The sequence below is a fragment of the Drosophila subobscura genome, chromosome E (genome assembly GCF_008121235.1).
Source record: "Drosophila subobscura isolate 14011-0131.10 chromosome E, UCBerk_Dsub_1.0, whole genome shotgun sequence".
NCBI lineage: Eukaryota > Metazoa > Arthropoda > Insecta > Diptera > Drosophilidae > Drosophila > Drosophila subobscura.
This window is the reverse complement of record NC_048531.1, coordinates 3091588-3108277: the sequence shown is the minus strand read 5'-3', so window position 1 is coordinate 3108277 and position 16690 is coordinate 3091588. Positions and strand designations below refer to the sequence as shown.

The following is a 16690-nucleotide window of genomic DNA, read 5'->3' as shown; positions in this document are numbered from 1 at the left end:
AAATTAGAATTTCCCCTTATTAAACCATAAAAAATAGTAGAAAATCAAATTAAATATATTTAAAGCGTAATTCAATGAATTATAATTTTTTGAATATCACAAAAGACAAATGTAGTTGAAGCTTGTAAGAGCCTTCCTTGCCAGACTCTATGTGCAGACAAACTCTTCCTATAGAGAACGCTCCTCTAGCCCCTCCACTCACCATTCCGACTCCACTGAAGCGTGCACCACAAATAGGAACACGAATACAACTCATTAGCACACAATGCCACAATAAACAGCCACAAATGCAACCGCTTGAGATGGCTTTCGGCCACTGTCCACTCGAACGCCAATGTGTGGAAGGCAGGAAGGAAGTAGAGCCGCCAAAAACGGAACCATCTGTCCCAAAATGAAACTTGAGTGACAACGAAAAGGCACATAAAAAGGGTAAATAAAGAGAGCGAGAGACTGATAGAGTAGAGGCAGAGGTAGAGCGAAAAAACGCGAATTGAAAAACTCAGAGGGAAGTTATTAAAAAGCGATAAACCCAGAGCAAAACGCATTTGGCGAATTGTTGAACACCTTGAGGAGAGGTTCGCTCCGTCGACCTGTACTCCTCTGGCCATGTCTCGGAATTATGGAATTCTTATGCTAAAATAATGGACCCGCAACCGGCTTCTGTTCCCGTTCTGCGCTCTGCCAATGCATCCACTGGTGGTTCATCGATCAGTAATAAATTTGTTGCGTACACAGAGCAGAGCCACAGCCACAGCCACAGAGGAGGGAGCGGACTGTGGGTACAAAAAAAAGAGTATGGAGCGGGAGCATGTCGCGCGTTCGTTTTATTTCTTTAATTCATGAGCAGGATCGAGGGATCCGTTTGCTTGTGACTGAACCAACTGTTCATGGTTCATCGAGTGAGTGAATGAGTTAGGTGCAGGGCGGTGCGGTGCGGGGCGGTGCGGGGCGGTGCGGGGCGGTGCGGGAGCTTTGGCCAACTGTGCCATAAGTCATTGAAAGTCAATAATATGTCGTCTCCCCTCTGTCTCCTGCTAAACTTTCATTGTGTACATCTACTGGCAATAGTGAAAAAACAAATGAAAGAGGACAACCCACAATCCTGTCCATCCGGTTGGGGCGAGAGTAGCAGTCACCGTTCCCAGTCACGGTTGCAGTTGCAGCCGGAGCTGCCGCTTATTTATGACTTGTGCCACCACTTGGCCACTATCTCAGATTTGTGCTTTCATTAATTATGCAGAGATTCCCATTGGGATATTCGTTGTTTCGACTTTTGGTTTGGGTTAGGCATGGGGCGGAGGGCCTTTCCTCTCCTCCTGTTCGGATGATAAATAGCCCAAGATTAATAAGGCGCCTGGCTAAATGGCGTGGAAAGCATTCACGTTCGACGATTATGAAAATTAGTGTTCTTCCCTTTATGATTCCTATCTGATTTGAATTCGTGGCTCAATCCGAATCAAATCATTAGCCAACAGCTGTGAGCTTAGTTGCTTGGGTGGGATGGCAGTGGTGTCTTGACTCCTGACTGAAAGAAATCCATGAAAATCTTTTTATTGGATACTTACCACCCAGCACAGACCCCAATTAAATAAATAACCATGGGGGGCAGATTCAACAATTGAAACAAACTTTATTCTATGATTGTATTCAAATTTAGTTTTGATTTCTTTTATTTTATTATCTCTTTTTATTGCATTTTTTGCTTGATTTGTTTTTTTTTGTTTTGTTTTTGCTGTTTTCCAGTTTTGAATTTAACCTAATTTGTTTGAAATTGCAAAAATTGAATTGTTTTTAAACAAAATAAACTCTAAACTCTTTGTGGTTTTGTGTGGCTTTAAGTGTATTTTTAAGGTTCGCGTTAACTATACAAGAAATGTCGATTATTAAATGTATCAACGCAGGCTCAACGAGTGCCAATGCACACCCATATATGTATATATATATAGATTTATATGTATAAGTATTTGTATATTTATTTTATTTATGTATAGAGTGTATATGCATTATATTTATGTATATGTATGCTCTAACTTGCTGATATGGGATGCTAAACTTACAAAAACAAAAATTACTCTGAAAAATCCTAGTGCTTAATGCGCGAAAAATTGTTTACAATTTGTGTGTGTGTGTGTGTGTGTACGAATTAAGTTAAACGTTAAACATTACGGGTAAAATTAAAATTAAATTTCGTTATTCTGTTGTATTGTTTTGCTCACACAGAAACACAGACTGCAGGCTGCTTAAGAAGCGATTCCAGTAACCGACTGAGGCTCTTCCCCCAAGCCTTAATATCTTGAGAGTTTGATTTTCCCTCCATCGGAGTTTATACATTTTTGTGGTCGTTGGTTCTGCGGTTCTACCTAGAACCAGTACAGATCCTTTGACGTTTCCTGCACTTGTGCCTCCAGACCTGCAGAGAGTGAAGGGGAATTACTCTACTTGGTCGAGGCGCTTCCTCTTTCGATCCACTCACCTGCCATTGTGGGATAGCTCGAGTACTCCAGGGCATGGGCCGTCGGCTGGTCGTGGTGAAGTCTGCAAAGAGTTGTGGGAAAAAGATCGAGGCAGAGAGTTAGGCACCGATGAGGATGAGGGGAATGGTGGGTGGGTGTGTGTCGCACCTTGAACCGTGGCTCGCGTACTGCTGTGGCAGCCTGAGCAGGCTACCGTATTGGGCCATGTTGTGGTGGTAGGCGTGTGCGTGGGCTGCGTGCGCATGCGCTGCATGTGCATAGGAACCGTAGTGGGCTGCCGCTGCATGCGGCACCCATGGATCTGTGGCATAGCCAGTGTCCGTCGCCGTGCCATACAAGTCGACCTATGGCAGGGAAATAAGGATAGCGGAGATGGTAAATGGTAAATGGTAAATGGAGATCGAATTACAACTTATTTAGAGACAATGCAGCACAGAGGAGCTTCGGAGCGCCCTTGAAGCTGTAATTGCATCACGTATTGCAGTTAATCGGTTTCGGTTTCTGTTTCGGCTTAGGCTTCGGCTTCAGCTCGGACCTAGACCTGAAGCTGGACCCCGCATTGTTCGGGTGGCTTACCTGAGGATGTGTGGGCGCGGGTATGGGGTGCACGTAATTGCTGTTCCAGAACGATGGTGGGAAGTTGCGCGTCGACATGGGGCTCTGGCTCTCTGTAAGACATGAAACGAGGGACACATATGTAGGAATATTTTATAAGCAATAAGTTAACTCGAGGCTGATTAAACTAGAATTATTAGAAGAGTTATTTGTGTTTACATTTGAGCAAAAAAGAGAATAATAACACCCGTTTCTTGTCCTTAATTCCTCATTTATTTCTCTAGAGCTAAAAGAATCCTAAATCTGAAACCCGTTTTCCACTAGACTTTCAAGTGGTGTTCTCTTGGTGCAATTTCCATTCACTTGCCGGAATGATTAACTGGCAAAGTGCGACAAAAGAAGTGGCAGCAGCAGCAGCCTAGGCCCAAGGCAATTCTTGAGGGGATTCCGGGATTGGTTGCCAGCTTCCTCGCCTCGATGACGGCGCCACGGCTTGTTGCAAATAACTGAGCGGAATGTTTTCGGTTGTCGTTCATTGTCGTTGTCGTTGTCGCGTTGTTGTTCAGGATCATCACTTGTATTAAATGGTTGTAAATCTACGCGTTTATGAAATCGCACGACGCCAGCAGCCGCAACAGCAAATGCAGCGGCAACAGCAGCGGCAGCCAGGGACAGCCAGGCAGAAGAAAGACATCTCCATTATGTGTAATGGAGCTCCCTCTGGGTCCCCAGGCCACAGGCCCAAAATAGCAGCCGAGGAGGGTAGCAGGGGAGCAGCAGGCAAGGACTGCAATTGAGGGAGCCTGATACCAAAAACTTGCATAGGCGCATTTGCGTTGACAACATTCCAAACTCAATTCGAGAGAAAAATATACAACAACTGGAGGAGGAATCGAGTGGAGTGGAGTGGAGTGGAGAGGAGTCTGGGCTGTGCCGCAGTGTGGATTGTGTTGGCTGCACTGAAGGATGTGGATGTGGATGTGTAATGTTTGTGCATCGATGCCGTCGCGAGTCGACAACTCTGGCCGGCACGTCTGTGAGTGTGCCATGCATGCTGATGATGCGGCTCGATGCCGCGTGCCTCCGAACCTCCTGCTCCATGCCATGCCACCGATTCGATAGCGACTCCCTTGCCAGAAGTCGTCATCAGGCCTCACAAACGCTGTTGCCATTCACTCACTCGCTCAGCTGAAACCAAGGAATTCCCATTAATGTGCAAACAAGCAAACTGCTAAAGATATTTCAGCTATATATGCCTCTGGCTCTGCCTCTGGCACAGTCTTAGTCTCAGAGTCTCAGAGTCTCAGCGTCTCAGACCACAGTTTTGGTGAATCTTTTACTTTCATCTTCAAAAGCGAAAGCCGCAGCTTGGCTGCCTGGATTCCTTGCCTACTCTTTCACCTTTCACCTTTATCCTAATGAAGTCACCAGCAGCCACACGGCCAGCAAATTTATGGCCCGATAAGGTTCGATCGCCAACGATGAACAGACAGAGATGGCCACAGAGTTGAAAAGAGAGCAAAATATTGTCCTAGAAGACAGCCAGCCAAAGCGAAATAGCTATGTGACCTCAGCACGGTCTTTGGGTCTCTGTTTCTGTATCGGTTTTTGTATCTGTATCTGCATTTGTATCTGTTCTGTTTCTGTTCTGTTTCTGCGGCTGCTTCTGAGTCTTTTTCTGGTTGTGGTTCTCCTGCTGCAGCGGGTGCCAAGGAATTTTAAATCGAATTCTTGAGGCATCTAATTAAATACTCCTCGTAGCACACAGCACAAGAGACCTGCACCGAAAGGGAGCAGATGAATCGAGTGTATTTTTAAGAGCGATACGCGAAACGAAAAGCCAAACCAGAAAGAGAGAGAGAAGCAGAGAAAAGTGCAAGCGTGCCACTCAGTCTCACTATCTCTTCTCATCTGTGGCTCTGTCTTTGTCTCTTTCGCCCGTACGTGTGGTGTGCCGGCCGTGTGGCAGTGGCAGGGTGTGTGCGGAGAGCAGTTAATTGAAATGCATTTTAAAATCGTAATGAGGAATCTATGCGGCATTCGGCATTGCCACCGCCAGACAAACCGCAGCACCAACAGCAGCACCAGCACCAGCAGCAACATCGACCGCATCGCATTCCGGCGACATTTCATAGCACATTCCAACCAGATACATAGTACATATACATACACATGCATACATATGTATCTGTAAACTTATATACATATATATACAGCGTAGCAGCAGCAGCACATTGCGATCAACAACAAAAAAATCTATATAAATGCTGAATAGTTTGAAAAGTACAAATGCAAATGGCCAGCGGTGTGTGTGTGTGCGTGTGTGTGCCCAAATAGACAAATGACCAAAATGAACTTTAAATACCATTAAGCAGCCGCGACTCGACATGAAACGTCTAAAAGCGACAGAAGTGAAAACAAAAGCAAATGTGAAATCAGCGTAAAAAGTAAACATTGTTTATATGTACATATATTGTTGCATGTATATTTAACAACTTGAATTTTATTTAAGGGACCATCTATAAACGGCAATGTGTGCCACTGTGCACAATGCACACAATGGGCATGCAAATGCCAAGAGCAGGGGTAGAAGTGCGATAAGAAGTTACGAATTATTCTGCATCGATTAACGATATCGATTGTAGCCAAAGCTGCAACGGAAGTAGTCATCGATTAGCCAAAAGATGGTCGACAAAATGGCAGAAATTAATTCTTAATTTTCAGCTTTCATTTTGCACGATTTCAAATTCATAGGCCACATGTGTATGCACAATATTCTCTAGCGATCTGCCAAATTTCACAGCAATGCAAAATATGTCCTAAGCTCACGAAAATGGTTAGCCTTGTGGTTTTTGTTGCTATTTTTGACATCCATGAAATTTAAATACAATTGTTTTATTACAACATTTAATACCCAAAATTATGCCCTTCTTAGATTATTTCACGCATGAAATGCTCTGAATTTGTTTTAAATTTTGTACTGAGAAAAACTACCCATTAGCAGCCAAAAACGCACAAGAAATTGCCCAATTATCGCAAGGCGAACGGCAATTGAATGAATCAAAGTGAAAGTCGTAGAGGCGGTGGTGCGGTGGGGCTGGAATGGCAGCCACAGAAAGTCAATAAAATCCAAGGTTTAAGAGCAATTGGCGGTGGGCGAAGGAATACACCGCAAACGGTTCGTATTTGGGGGGATGGAGAAACGGTAAGGAGATGGAGAAAAACTGTTAAGTGGGTGGAACACGTACAGCACATTAGCATAGATACTGCCGACACCTGCTCGGCATTCAAATGCGAAGATAATTGATTGATTGAGCAATGGAAATATATTAGCACAGAAATACATAGATGCGGCAATGCGAGTATTGCGAGTTCCAAAAGGAAGATAATAATACGACGAGCTTCGCTTTGCAACTGACATCTGCCTCAAGGAAATTGCAAAGAAATTAAAAACAAGCCGACAAGCAAAAACAGAGAGGAGACAAATGTATGTACATGTAGGTACATATGTACATACATACGTGTATCATACATACATATATGTACATACATATGTATGTATGCATCGTATTTTTAAGATAGACGGACAGGCAAAACAGACAGGCATGAACAAACGAAACGTTTATCTTCATTAAAGGAGGTAATTAATTTTGAAATCGAAAGAACAAGCGAGTGGCAAGTGGCAACTTGATTTATATGTTTTATTGTGCGCCTGTTTCGGTTGCCTCCCTCTGCGTCGCAATCACATTCACAGACATCCATCCCGAGGAGGAGACAGGGCACCACGACGACTCTGTACGAGTGAGTGGATTCTTAAAGTGATTCGATTTTGTTTTGCTTTTATCCCCGAGTATGCATATGCCAGCATAAATTCAAATATTTAAAATAGTTTTCGCAGGAAAAAGATGGATGGAAATGGGAAGACCGTATAAGTTTTTAATCAAATTCTACACAAAAATTCACTTATTCAACCGAACAACACAAATCCCTGAGGCGTGCTGTGGAATGCATCGGTAAAAGGCCACCTGACCTCATCAAGCTTGCCTGAGCATCATTCAAAATGTGTTATACCCATAGGCCGTTCAACAGTAGCACACTTTTTGCATTAGCAATTAAGTTTGAGTGCAAGTTACACAGTGGTTTAGTGGTTTAAAGAGAGCACAACTGTTGCCCAGCACATGTCTTACATTCAATACAAATATTTAATTGTGGAATCCCACTATCTTTGTTTTCTATTATTACGTATCATATTCATTTTATTGCGAGAGTAGCCGCAACTGTACACATCTCCCTCTGTCTCTCTCTCTCGAATTTGACTACTCCAGTAGTGAAATTACTGTAAAAACGCATGATGATGCGCTCAAAGCTTGCGCTGCGGTCGCTTCGAGCAGGTAGCTAGCTTCTAGGTAGATGAGTGCAAAGCTCAATGAAGAGAGAGCAGTTAATCCACTCCATCACAGCTGCATAACACATTTTTGCATTTCTAATTTTCTCACTCTGCACTGTCCTCGAGAGTAATTGAATATTTGTGAAATTGTGTGGTAGATGTTGAGAGCAGAGCGCAGTTAGTTGACATTAGCGAGAGAGCACTTGTGTGGGCTGATTAAAATCTCTCGCCTCTCTTTTTTTGCCCTACCTCCCACATTCCAGTGGCATAATTTGCCCGCCGTAAATTTCCCGCGAACATTTTAATAACTTAGCTGGACTTTTTCTCCATTTTTGCTGCTGCGGCTGCTGTGTTTTTCACCTAATTATACACGAGTGCCCCCATTGGGGGAGCAAAGTGAGGCACTGCCGCCACTCACATACGGCAAATCGGGGCAAACACGCAAACTGACAGCCGAGACAAGTACATGACACGAGCGGCTCTTTTGATCAGAGCTACTGGGCTCCCCACTGAGGGAGCGCCGGAGCTGGAGTTGGGTGGTGAGAGTTGGGAGTTGGATGGATGCTTTGTGCTCCTACCTTTAGTGTCCTTGTTGTTGTAGTTGAGGGCGCGGGAGAAATGCTCATCGACCACGCTGGCCGTGTCGCCCGAGTAGTTGGTGAATACAACGCAGGTGGCCGACAGATACTGAGCTTGCCCCTGGCTATTGCCGCCGACCGGCTGTGGGGCATCCAGGGTCGGCAGTTCCTTGGGTATGGCGCCCGTGGCCGTCCCGCCCGCCGACGATGCACCCACTGGCGCCCCGCCGCCGCCGCCGCCATGCAGCGCGAGGCTGTGCGCGTGCACGTGGCGCGGTGAATCCGGGCCGGAGGAGCAGGATGATTCGTTGTGATGCTGGTGCTGTTGGGAGCCCACCAAACGTGCTGAAAATCGAAATTGGAGAAATATTTCACAATCATTGCGGATAATGGATAATGGTGAGGGGTGCGGGATTATTAAATATGATATCATTTATCGAATGTTAACTGGTTTGGAATGTGAGTGCCCGACCGACCGCAATTCAAAGAATTTGTAAATTAATTAGCTGAGAGTGTACACTGGCATCCACTGTTGCTCACTCTCTCTCTCACTCTCTATGAATGAATGACGATGACAAAATAAAAGGCCGTCTAGTTAACGGCAATGAAGGATCGATTTTAAGCTTGAAATTTCCTGGATTCGGTTGTGGTAAAGCAATAAAAGAAAGTAAATTAGTTGTATAGACTAATAGTTTGAGGCAGAAACTAAACTGTAGATTACTTTAAGCTGCATTGTATAAGAAATCTCAGGCAGTTACTATTCAAGAGAGAGAGAGAGAGAGAGAGATTAGGCAGAGCTTTTGAAAGCTTACACTGTACATTGATTCTACTCAATATTTCCCTTTTATTTCCCACTCCAATTGCACTTTTTTGTCTGTATCACTGAATCAATCATCCATTAAAATGGGTTTCCCGAGCCTACTCACCTTCAGCTTCGCTGCGTGGCACGTTGAGATCCTCTTCTTTGGTTTGATGCGTGTGCGTATGCGGGTGCGGGTGTGAGTGCGGATGTGAGTGGGTGTGCGTCTGTGTCTGCGGGTGCGAATGTGGATGCGAATGCGAATGCGTGTGCGTCCGACTGTGCAGCGAGTGTCCGGCGGCTCCACTCAGACCCGGACTCATGCCAAGTCCGACGCTGCCAACACTACTACTCCCGGGCACATTGCTACCCAGCAATCCACCGCCAGAGCCACCGACTCCAACGCCCAGTTGCAGCCCGGAGGTGCCCGCCTGATTCGCTGCCACGGCAACGGCCGCTGCTGCACTGTTGTGCGCCGCGGCTGCAACCGCCGCTGCAGCAGCATTGGCGCTCACCGAGGGCGGTAGAATGGGACTGCAGGGGGAGTGCGAGCTGCCAGAGGCACTCGATGAGGCGGCCAAATTAACGCCCGACGAGGAGTACAAATCCTGATTGAACTGCAAGCATGGTAGAGAAAGAGATTGGGAGAGAGATGTCAGTAGGAGATAATGAATGTACAATCCATAAATACATAAAAGTTCTGCATTGTTTGGATACCGGATTGAACAATGCCCAATAAATGTCAGAAATATACAGAAATTTGCAGAGAATTTTTAATTTAATAATCTTGCGATGTGTTCCTAAGTTTAAACTCCAAATGTTCTCAAATTTCCTGCATGTATTCTACAAAAGTCAAATGTGCGGAGTGTCTGCGTCCAAAACCTACGGCTGTCTAAGGTAAGAGGTGGCAAGTAATGAGTTATGAGACGCGTTGCAGCAAATTGAAAATGACACAATAGGGATATTTATGTTGATGGAAAATGCGAGTGAGGCCATTAAATTTACGACCGTATGGCGCATATTATCACGGAGTCATCCAAGGTTGCACCACAGCCGCACAGCCCGAAAAACGGGTGGGGGCTGGGTGACCGAGTGGAGTCACGGCTAAGGCGATAATCACGCCGCAATCTTCCAGCTTAGCGGAGTGTCAAACATAATGCGGCGCTCGCAACGATTTACGAGCAGCACCTTTCACTGTCCGCGTCCCCGTCCCCAGTCTAATGAGCCCATTAGGGGCACGGGCACCAGGCCCTCCTCATAAGTGGCCGATATAACCCCTTGGTATAGGGGGTTCCCCTTCCTTCCTTCCTTCCTTCATGCTACATTTGCTGCCGAAAATGTTTCTAAATTTAACTGTAAACTACAATCCAAGCGGGAAGGAAAGACGGGGCACATGCCAATTATTATCGCGTCTAAGGGTTAATAATGGGTTAACCAGGCACGAACCATTTGAAAAGAGTGCATCGGGGGCATTGACAGCCAGCGGAGGCATTGATTTATGTGCAGCAGCCAAGGGCCTGTGTCTGTGTCTGTGTCTCTCTCTCTCTCTGTGTCTGGAGTGGGTGTATCGCAGTGTCTGATGCCTTTAAGAAAGACCAGAGCTGCGGCTGGTTACTTGTTTTCCAAAGTTTTCAACTTAATTAGAAGAAAGCGCTGACTCAGCGGAAGTCTAAGCAGACCAGAAATACTTGCTGGCGGCTTGGAAATAGATACAATTCGAATTGAGACATCCCGGGAGCAGCGATGACTGGAACACAGCAAATATGCCCCTCAGATCGTGTATCTGAATCTGTCACCTGGCTTAAGCACATAATCAATGCGTTACGCCTTATCGGCAAACACTATCAACGACGACAGCCGAATCGGCAACGGGCCCTGGCTGATCGTCGCCAAATTGCCCAAGTGGGGCAGCGGAGGATGCCGTGCCCCAAGTGCAGTAGCCTGCGAGGCGAGGCAGAACAATGCTCAACGGAGAGATCCAGATACAGAGTGCGTATCTGTATCTGCTGCAATGACCGCCTGTTATTAGGTGCAACAATATTTCGATTATGCTGAGCGCTCAACCCACCGATCACACGGCATAAATCACCAAAAAGGCAGCCCAGAACCCAGAGCAGAGACGAAGCAACGACAACAGTTGTTGGCTGGTAGGTGGAGTTTTTGTTTTCAGCTTTTTCGGGGTTCCTTGGGTCTCTCGCGTGTGTTATCTGAGATCGCAGCCGTGTCGGTTGACAAAAGGCAACAGGATCGGGTTGGTTGTGGAGCTGCGGCTGCGGCTGCGACTGGAGCTGGGCATGGAGATGGGGATGGTGATGGTGACCAAAAGCGATCGGCAAGAACTAATGGCGATACACACAATAAATTAACAGAACGGGAACGAGATCGCCAAGGTTTTTGTTTGTTTTAGCTGCCCCCAAAAGAGTTGGACTCGGTGTCGGAGTCGGGGGGTAAGTGAGAACAAAGTGTCGACGGGAGGACAAAATTGTGCGTTGTGTTGTCCGGCTGTGGAGACTGGAGGGTAGGGTAGCCCACAGCCAAATAAACCGGTCATCCAGCTCAGCTTCAAGCTGCTGACTCAATCTGCGATTGGTGGCTGCAGTACCGAGCAGCGTCCCAGACCGAGACCCAGGCCCATACCGACACCCTGGCACACAAAATCCAGCTTGAGGGCTCGGGTTTATCTCTTATGGGCAACTCTTTATGGGCATGCAAAAGCATAGAATCAGAATCGTGTCGTATCGGTTACTTACATAAAAGGCCAATTTCGATTTGGTGCCGCGGCCTTGTATAATTGGAACTTGCGACACAAGAATTTCTTTGTGAACCAGCGACAGAGAGTCCCAATCCGAGACCTACTCCGCGTCCGCGTCCGCGTCAGCGTCCGTCCAGACACTGGCCAATAGGCCTGACCAGGGCTCAGACCCCAAGTAGTCGCCTGGGCCCCAGACTTCGATCTGAGGAAGCCCTTTCTGGCATCGTGAGAACTTTTCTGTACTTGTCACAGAAATCACAGCGAAATCTTCGAAATCAATGTTAGCAAAAAAAAATACGAACAAAGACCCACATTGACCGAAAGGAATTCCTTGAAATGTTTCCCTTTCTTTTACTCGTTGGCTGCCTGTTGGATTTTTATTGTTTCGGGTGTCCCAAATCGATTTGCGTTCTGCGTGAATTCTTATGATTTGTTAGAAGCTTCTAATTATGCAGTTCGAGCTGGCCCAAAACAAATTGATTGAAGTCGTGGAGCAGCCTCGTTGCTTGGCCGAAGATCAATCAGATTGAGCGTTGGACGGCAGGATGCGTTTGAAAGTGGGTAAACATTTGGAGCGAACAAATGGAACTGCTCTTGTGAGCTTCTGCATGCAACTGGACAATTCCAATTGAATATTTATTGTTGATTTGAAGAGTTAATAAACAAACATTCATTTGCAATTAGTGATTACGATTCTACAGATTTTGAACAGAAAAACAATTTTCATTGTTCAATTGGGAACGATTTTTGGCACTTCTCTTTTTAGCTCCTGCAAGCAGTTGGAAAATTCCAATTGAATATTTTTTTGTAGATTTTTAGAATTCATAAATACTTTAGAGAACAATTTAAATTTCCGAAATTTCAAACATTCTCTTTGAATTAGTGCTTCCGATTCTACAGATTTTAAGGAATTGAAAAACTATTTTCATTGTTCAATTGAGAAACCTTATTGTACCTTTTTTGCTAATCTTCAATCAAACAGAACAGAACTTGGCAAGTCCTTAGCTATGGAGAACTCTTCCTAGGCTGGGTTGATTTATCTATTCCTAACTTGGCGATCGAACGGAATGTTCCATTGAAAAGTTCATGCTAATTAATCCATTTATAAGATAGAATCAACATACATTGTACAGACTGTACATTTATGAACCATTTTTCTATCAATATTTAATATAATTGATCACAAATGAAATATTCCTTCAATTAATATGTCGTAATATTTAAAAAATACTCACCCTCTCATACTGATAGAATGAACGACTTGGTCCAGCGCGCCCGTACAGATATGGATAGTAGGCACCGTACATAACTTCGGGACAGGACACTGCCATTGTCGCAACCGCAATTGCAACACAACACACCGACACACCAAGCGACTAACAGTCACAGTACACGATGCACGCACAGAGTTATCACAGTTTTGGTCCCGATACGAGTGGAAATTGATTTGGAATTTGGAATCACCAATTGTCAGGGTCGGGTCGTAATTGGAATCGAAAACCGATCACAATCGGATTCGTAATCTTCTTTAAGCTGCGCCTAGGCCTCTGGGCCCGGCAAGAGCTTCCGTTAAGCTCGTCAACTCACAGAGGGATTAAAGAGAGAGGAAAGCTAACTTGGTGTTATTATAAAACCGGCTCCTACTCTGCTCTCGACTACTCAAAGCTGGCGGACCCGGTGGTTGGTGGTGGTGGTGGCGTGTCTTGTTGTTGGCTGGCGAAATTCCAGGAATGAAAACTCCGCTCGGCTAATTATATTTACATATTGTAAAACACCATCGCGTTTGTATCCAGAGCTTTAATTGCTTTTCGTCTTTTTTGTTCAAACTTTTGTTGTTTGTTTCTTTTTTTCTTTCTTCTATTTGGCTTTTTTTCTTCTCTCTCTCTTTCTATTACTATTTCTTTTCCTTTTTTCACAAACGTCTTTTTCTTTTCCTTTGAATTCGCGAGTTCCCGTTCGTGAGTATTTTCTATCTTCTTGGCCTTTCCTTGTGCTCCCCCTCACAGGTCTTCAGTGGTTTTTGCTTTGTTTGCTCCGCCAGGCAATTGCAATTATCATTTCCACATTGTGGATTGTGGACTGTTGATTGTTGATTGCTGCTGCGTTTGTTTTCTATTTTACACGGCCACAACCACTCCACGCCATTCCATGTCACTCCCTTCGGCGTTGGAACTCCAATTTTGCTTCTCATCCGCGTTTCCGTTGAACCATCGGCGAAAATGCTGTGGGGGGAAAAAGAGTGGAAAAATGCGTTAACAATTTGCTTAATTGCAGCCAACTTACAAGTTTGCATTAATCTACAGTTTATACATGTAAAGCTGTGAAAATCCGTTATGTACATTAATATTAAACATTTGGTTAATGCATTGGATTTTTATTATACATAGGTAATGGCTGAACCCAAAATTAAAACACTTCTGAGAATAATTATTTCAACAAAGGATATGACCCAATAAGCGTTTAAAAACTGCAAAAGTGTTACTTATGTAAAATAATTACAATCCAAAACAGAACAATATGACACATGATGAAAAGAACTCCTCCAACTTCCGAATACTATATTTAGTGTGATGCTTAGGTAAATCGACCTAATAATAAAATAGATCATTTAACAGGATTATCCATAGATTACTCATGGTTTCAATTTTCGTCAAGAAGGATGAAAAGCATGGTAAGCATCGGTGTTACATCTGTTGAAAGCAAACTAAAAATGCTAACTTTAAAAATATAAACAATACCCTTGTGGTAACTTAACTCAGATCTTGTCTACTAATAAATTGGAAAGAACTATTTCAGGAAACGGCACTCGACCTTTTCAATGTTTTCTTTGGTGATTATGCGGCAGAAGGATGAATCCTACGCAATTCATATTTAAGCAGAGCTCCAAGAAGAGGCACTCGTCACACAGAGAATTTGCATGATTGCATTTTAAGACACAGTTTCCTGAAACCACTTGTACCTGTGCTTTATGTGTGTCTGCAGAGGGGTATCAAAGAAGGCAAGTTAGATATTTGTCTATTTGTTATGTGTCAAAGTACCCATAGTTCGAAGCATTTCTGCACTTTATTTCTCTATGAATTTATTTATCCACGTCAAGAAACTACTTTGTTCTACTGAAAATTATACAAATTATGCACTAACATTTAAAAAGCATGCGTCGGCAATCCCTAAAGGAGCGAGAACCACAACGCAGACTCTGAAGTGGGTTTCAACTAATAAGTCCCCTTTAAAGACATATGTATTTCCTTACCCCCAAAGGTACTATCCCCTACCCAATGATATTTAAAATTATAAATAGAAAAAGGTAGCAATACAAGTGTGCTATTAATAATGCCTAATATTTCTTGGGTCGATTCATGGACAATTCCCGTCGGCTAAAACTTGTCAGTCAATAATTAGATACAGTGAAAACGCAAGCCATGTTTTTGCGCCTTAAATTATCTGACTAAAGTGTACAAATCTTCTGAGGGAAGCTCTGTGTTAAAGAAAGAAGTCCAAATCCCACCGACGGTATGTGAATTGTGAAACCAATTCGATGATAGAAATATAATTGAACGTGTATCATGTACCATAAACACAAAACAAAATGTCTCCTGTTACGCGACTCCAATTGAAGTGGAATCAAATCAGAAATCAAGGGTATACATATTCAATTGGCTTCCAATTACACTAGTAATAGATAGGTTGCCCCTCCTCTCCGCCGATAAACTTACCAATTGAAAGTCGAATAATCCACAAAGATTTTCCAGGTTTTTAATACCGCACGATGTACTGAATATTTCCCAAGATATTAATTATGTATTATGGTGCACTTTTGGAAAATGTAAAAAATTTAACAAATTCACAAATCTGACATGGGTTTTCTTTTATATTTATATTTTATGTATTATGGGGTGGATTAAAACTGATGCTTTTATGGGGTCGTTTGCCGTTTGGTTTTGTTTGCCGTTAATTTGAATAGTAATTAAAATTATAAGCGCTGGGAATTCGCACGTGAATATTTGAGATTTTCGCGTTGATTTTCGTGCATTTTATTTCTAGCCGAGAGACGACATAGCACGCAAAAACATTTGCTTGGGGCACTCAATGAAGATACTTTCGCTAAATTCACAAAATGCCAAATTCCATAAATTCTTGGCGCAGGCAGGCGATGACAGCGACGGGAACACTGTGCCACTAGTGGCAATACATTAGTTTGACGCTTGACTTTGGCATGACGAGCCGCATCCGTTCAGCTTGACGGATCCGGAGAAATCTCTATTTTAATTGCACTTAAAAATGAACTGCACTTGCCGCAATCGCTCACTGGGATTCCTTTTCGGGTTTATTTCATTTCTTGTTAATTTTCACGTCGGATAAACGTCGGGCAAACGCGACAGGCGGGCAGCAGCTGAGAATCGAATCGAGTTGAATCGGAGGAATCGGAGGAATAAGAGGAATCACGAGGCACGAGCTCCGCTGCCGCTCAATCGGAAGATACAAAACAAACTGGATTTAGCTGTTCTCATTAGCTGAGGCGCTGCGGCGTTGCCAGCTGCTGCGCCGAAGAGAAGGTCGAAAACAAAATGGCATTTGGAAGTGCTCTCTCCCGCTCGCGGTGGCCGGGAATGGTGGGTGTGCGAGCGTGACAACTGCTGTTCGCCATGCAGCTATTCATGGACGCCCCGCCCCTTTGATTGTGTTGAGGGTTATTACTGTTGTTGCTGTTGTTGTTGCTGCTGCTGCATGTTTGGTGTCTGAGCTAACGATGCCCGCATCGGTGTGAAAATAAAATGGAGTGCGTCTCAATTGTGTCTTGAAGTAGACGGAAACTCCTCCGCAACGTATTCAATACATACATACATACATACATACACACGATATACTGTAAATGCCTGCGTGTGTTTCCTCTGGTCTATGGACTCGACCATGTTTGATTTTAAAGTCCGTTTCCCGATAGCAGGCAGGCAGGCCGGTACACACCAGATTGAAAGGAATTCGCCTTAGTCCTTTTGTTCCCCACCGAAAAGTATGCGCCAACTGTGTCAACAGTGTTCGCAGTGCACCCATCTGCCCCATGCCCCACAGCTCACAGCGTGACGTGCTCCTATGGATAATAATCTGATTTCAAATGAATACAATTTATTGTGGCTGACAAGGTGGGGA

The 16690-nt window shown here is 44.3% G+C and overlaps 1 protein-coding gene across 1 annotated transcript; it reads right to left on the bottom strand.

Moving 5' to 3' along the window:
* Nucleotides 1-1743: 1743 nt before the first annotated feature.
* Nucleotides 1744-16020, bottom strand: LOC117891236 (protein vestigial). The gene is made up of 8 exons (XM_034796582.1): nucleotides 15259-16020; nucleotides 12781-13767; nucleotides 8921-9410; nucleotides 7995-8339; nucleotides 3051-3142; nucleotides 2622-2818; nucleotides 2474-2535; nucleotides 1744-2410 (listed from the first exon to the last, which is right to left on the bottom strand). The coding sequence occupies exons 2-8, from the start codon at nucleotides 12874-12876 to the stop codon at nucleotides 2361-2363; spliced, it is 1332 nt and encodes a 443-aa protein (XP_034652473.1). The 5' UTR covers nucleotides 12877-13767; nucleotides 15259-16020; the 3' UTR covers nucleotides 1744-2360.
* Between the last annotated feature and the right edge of the window lie 670 nt (nucleotides 16021-16690).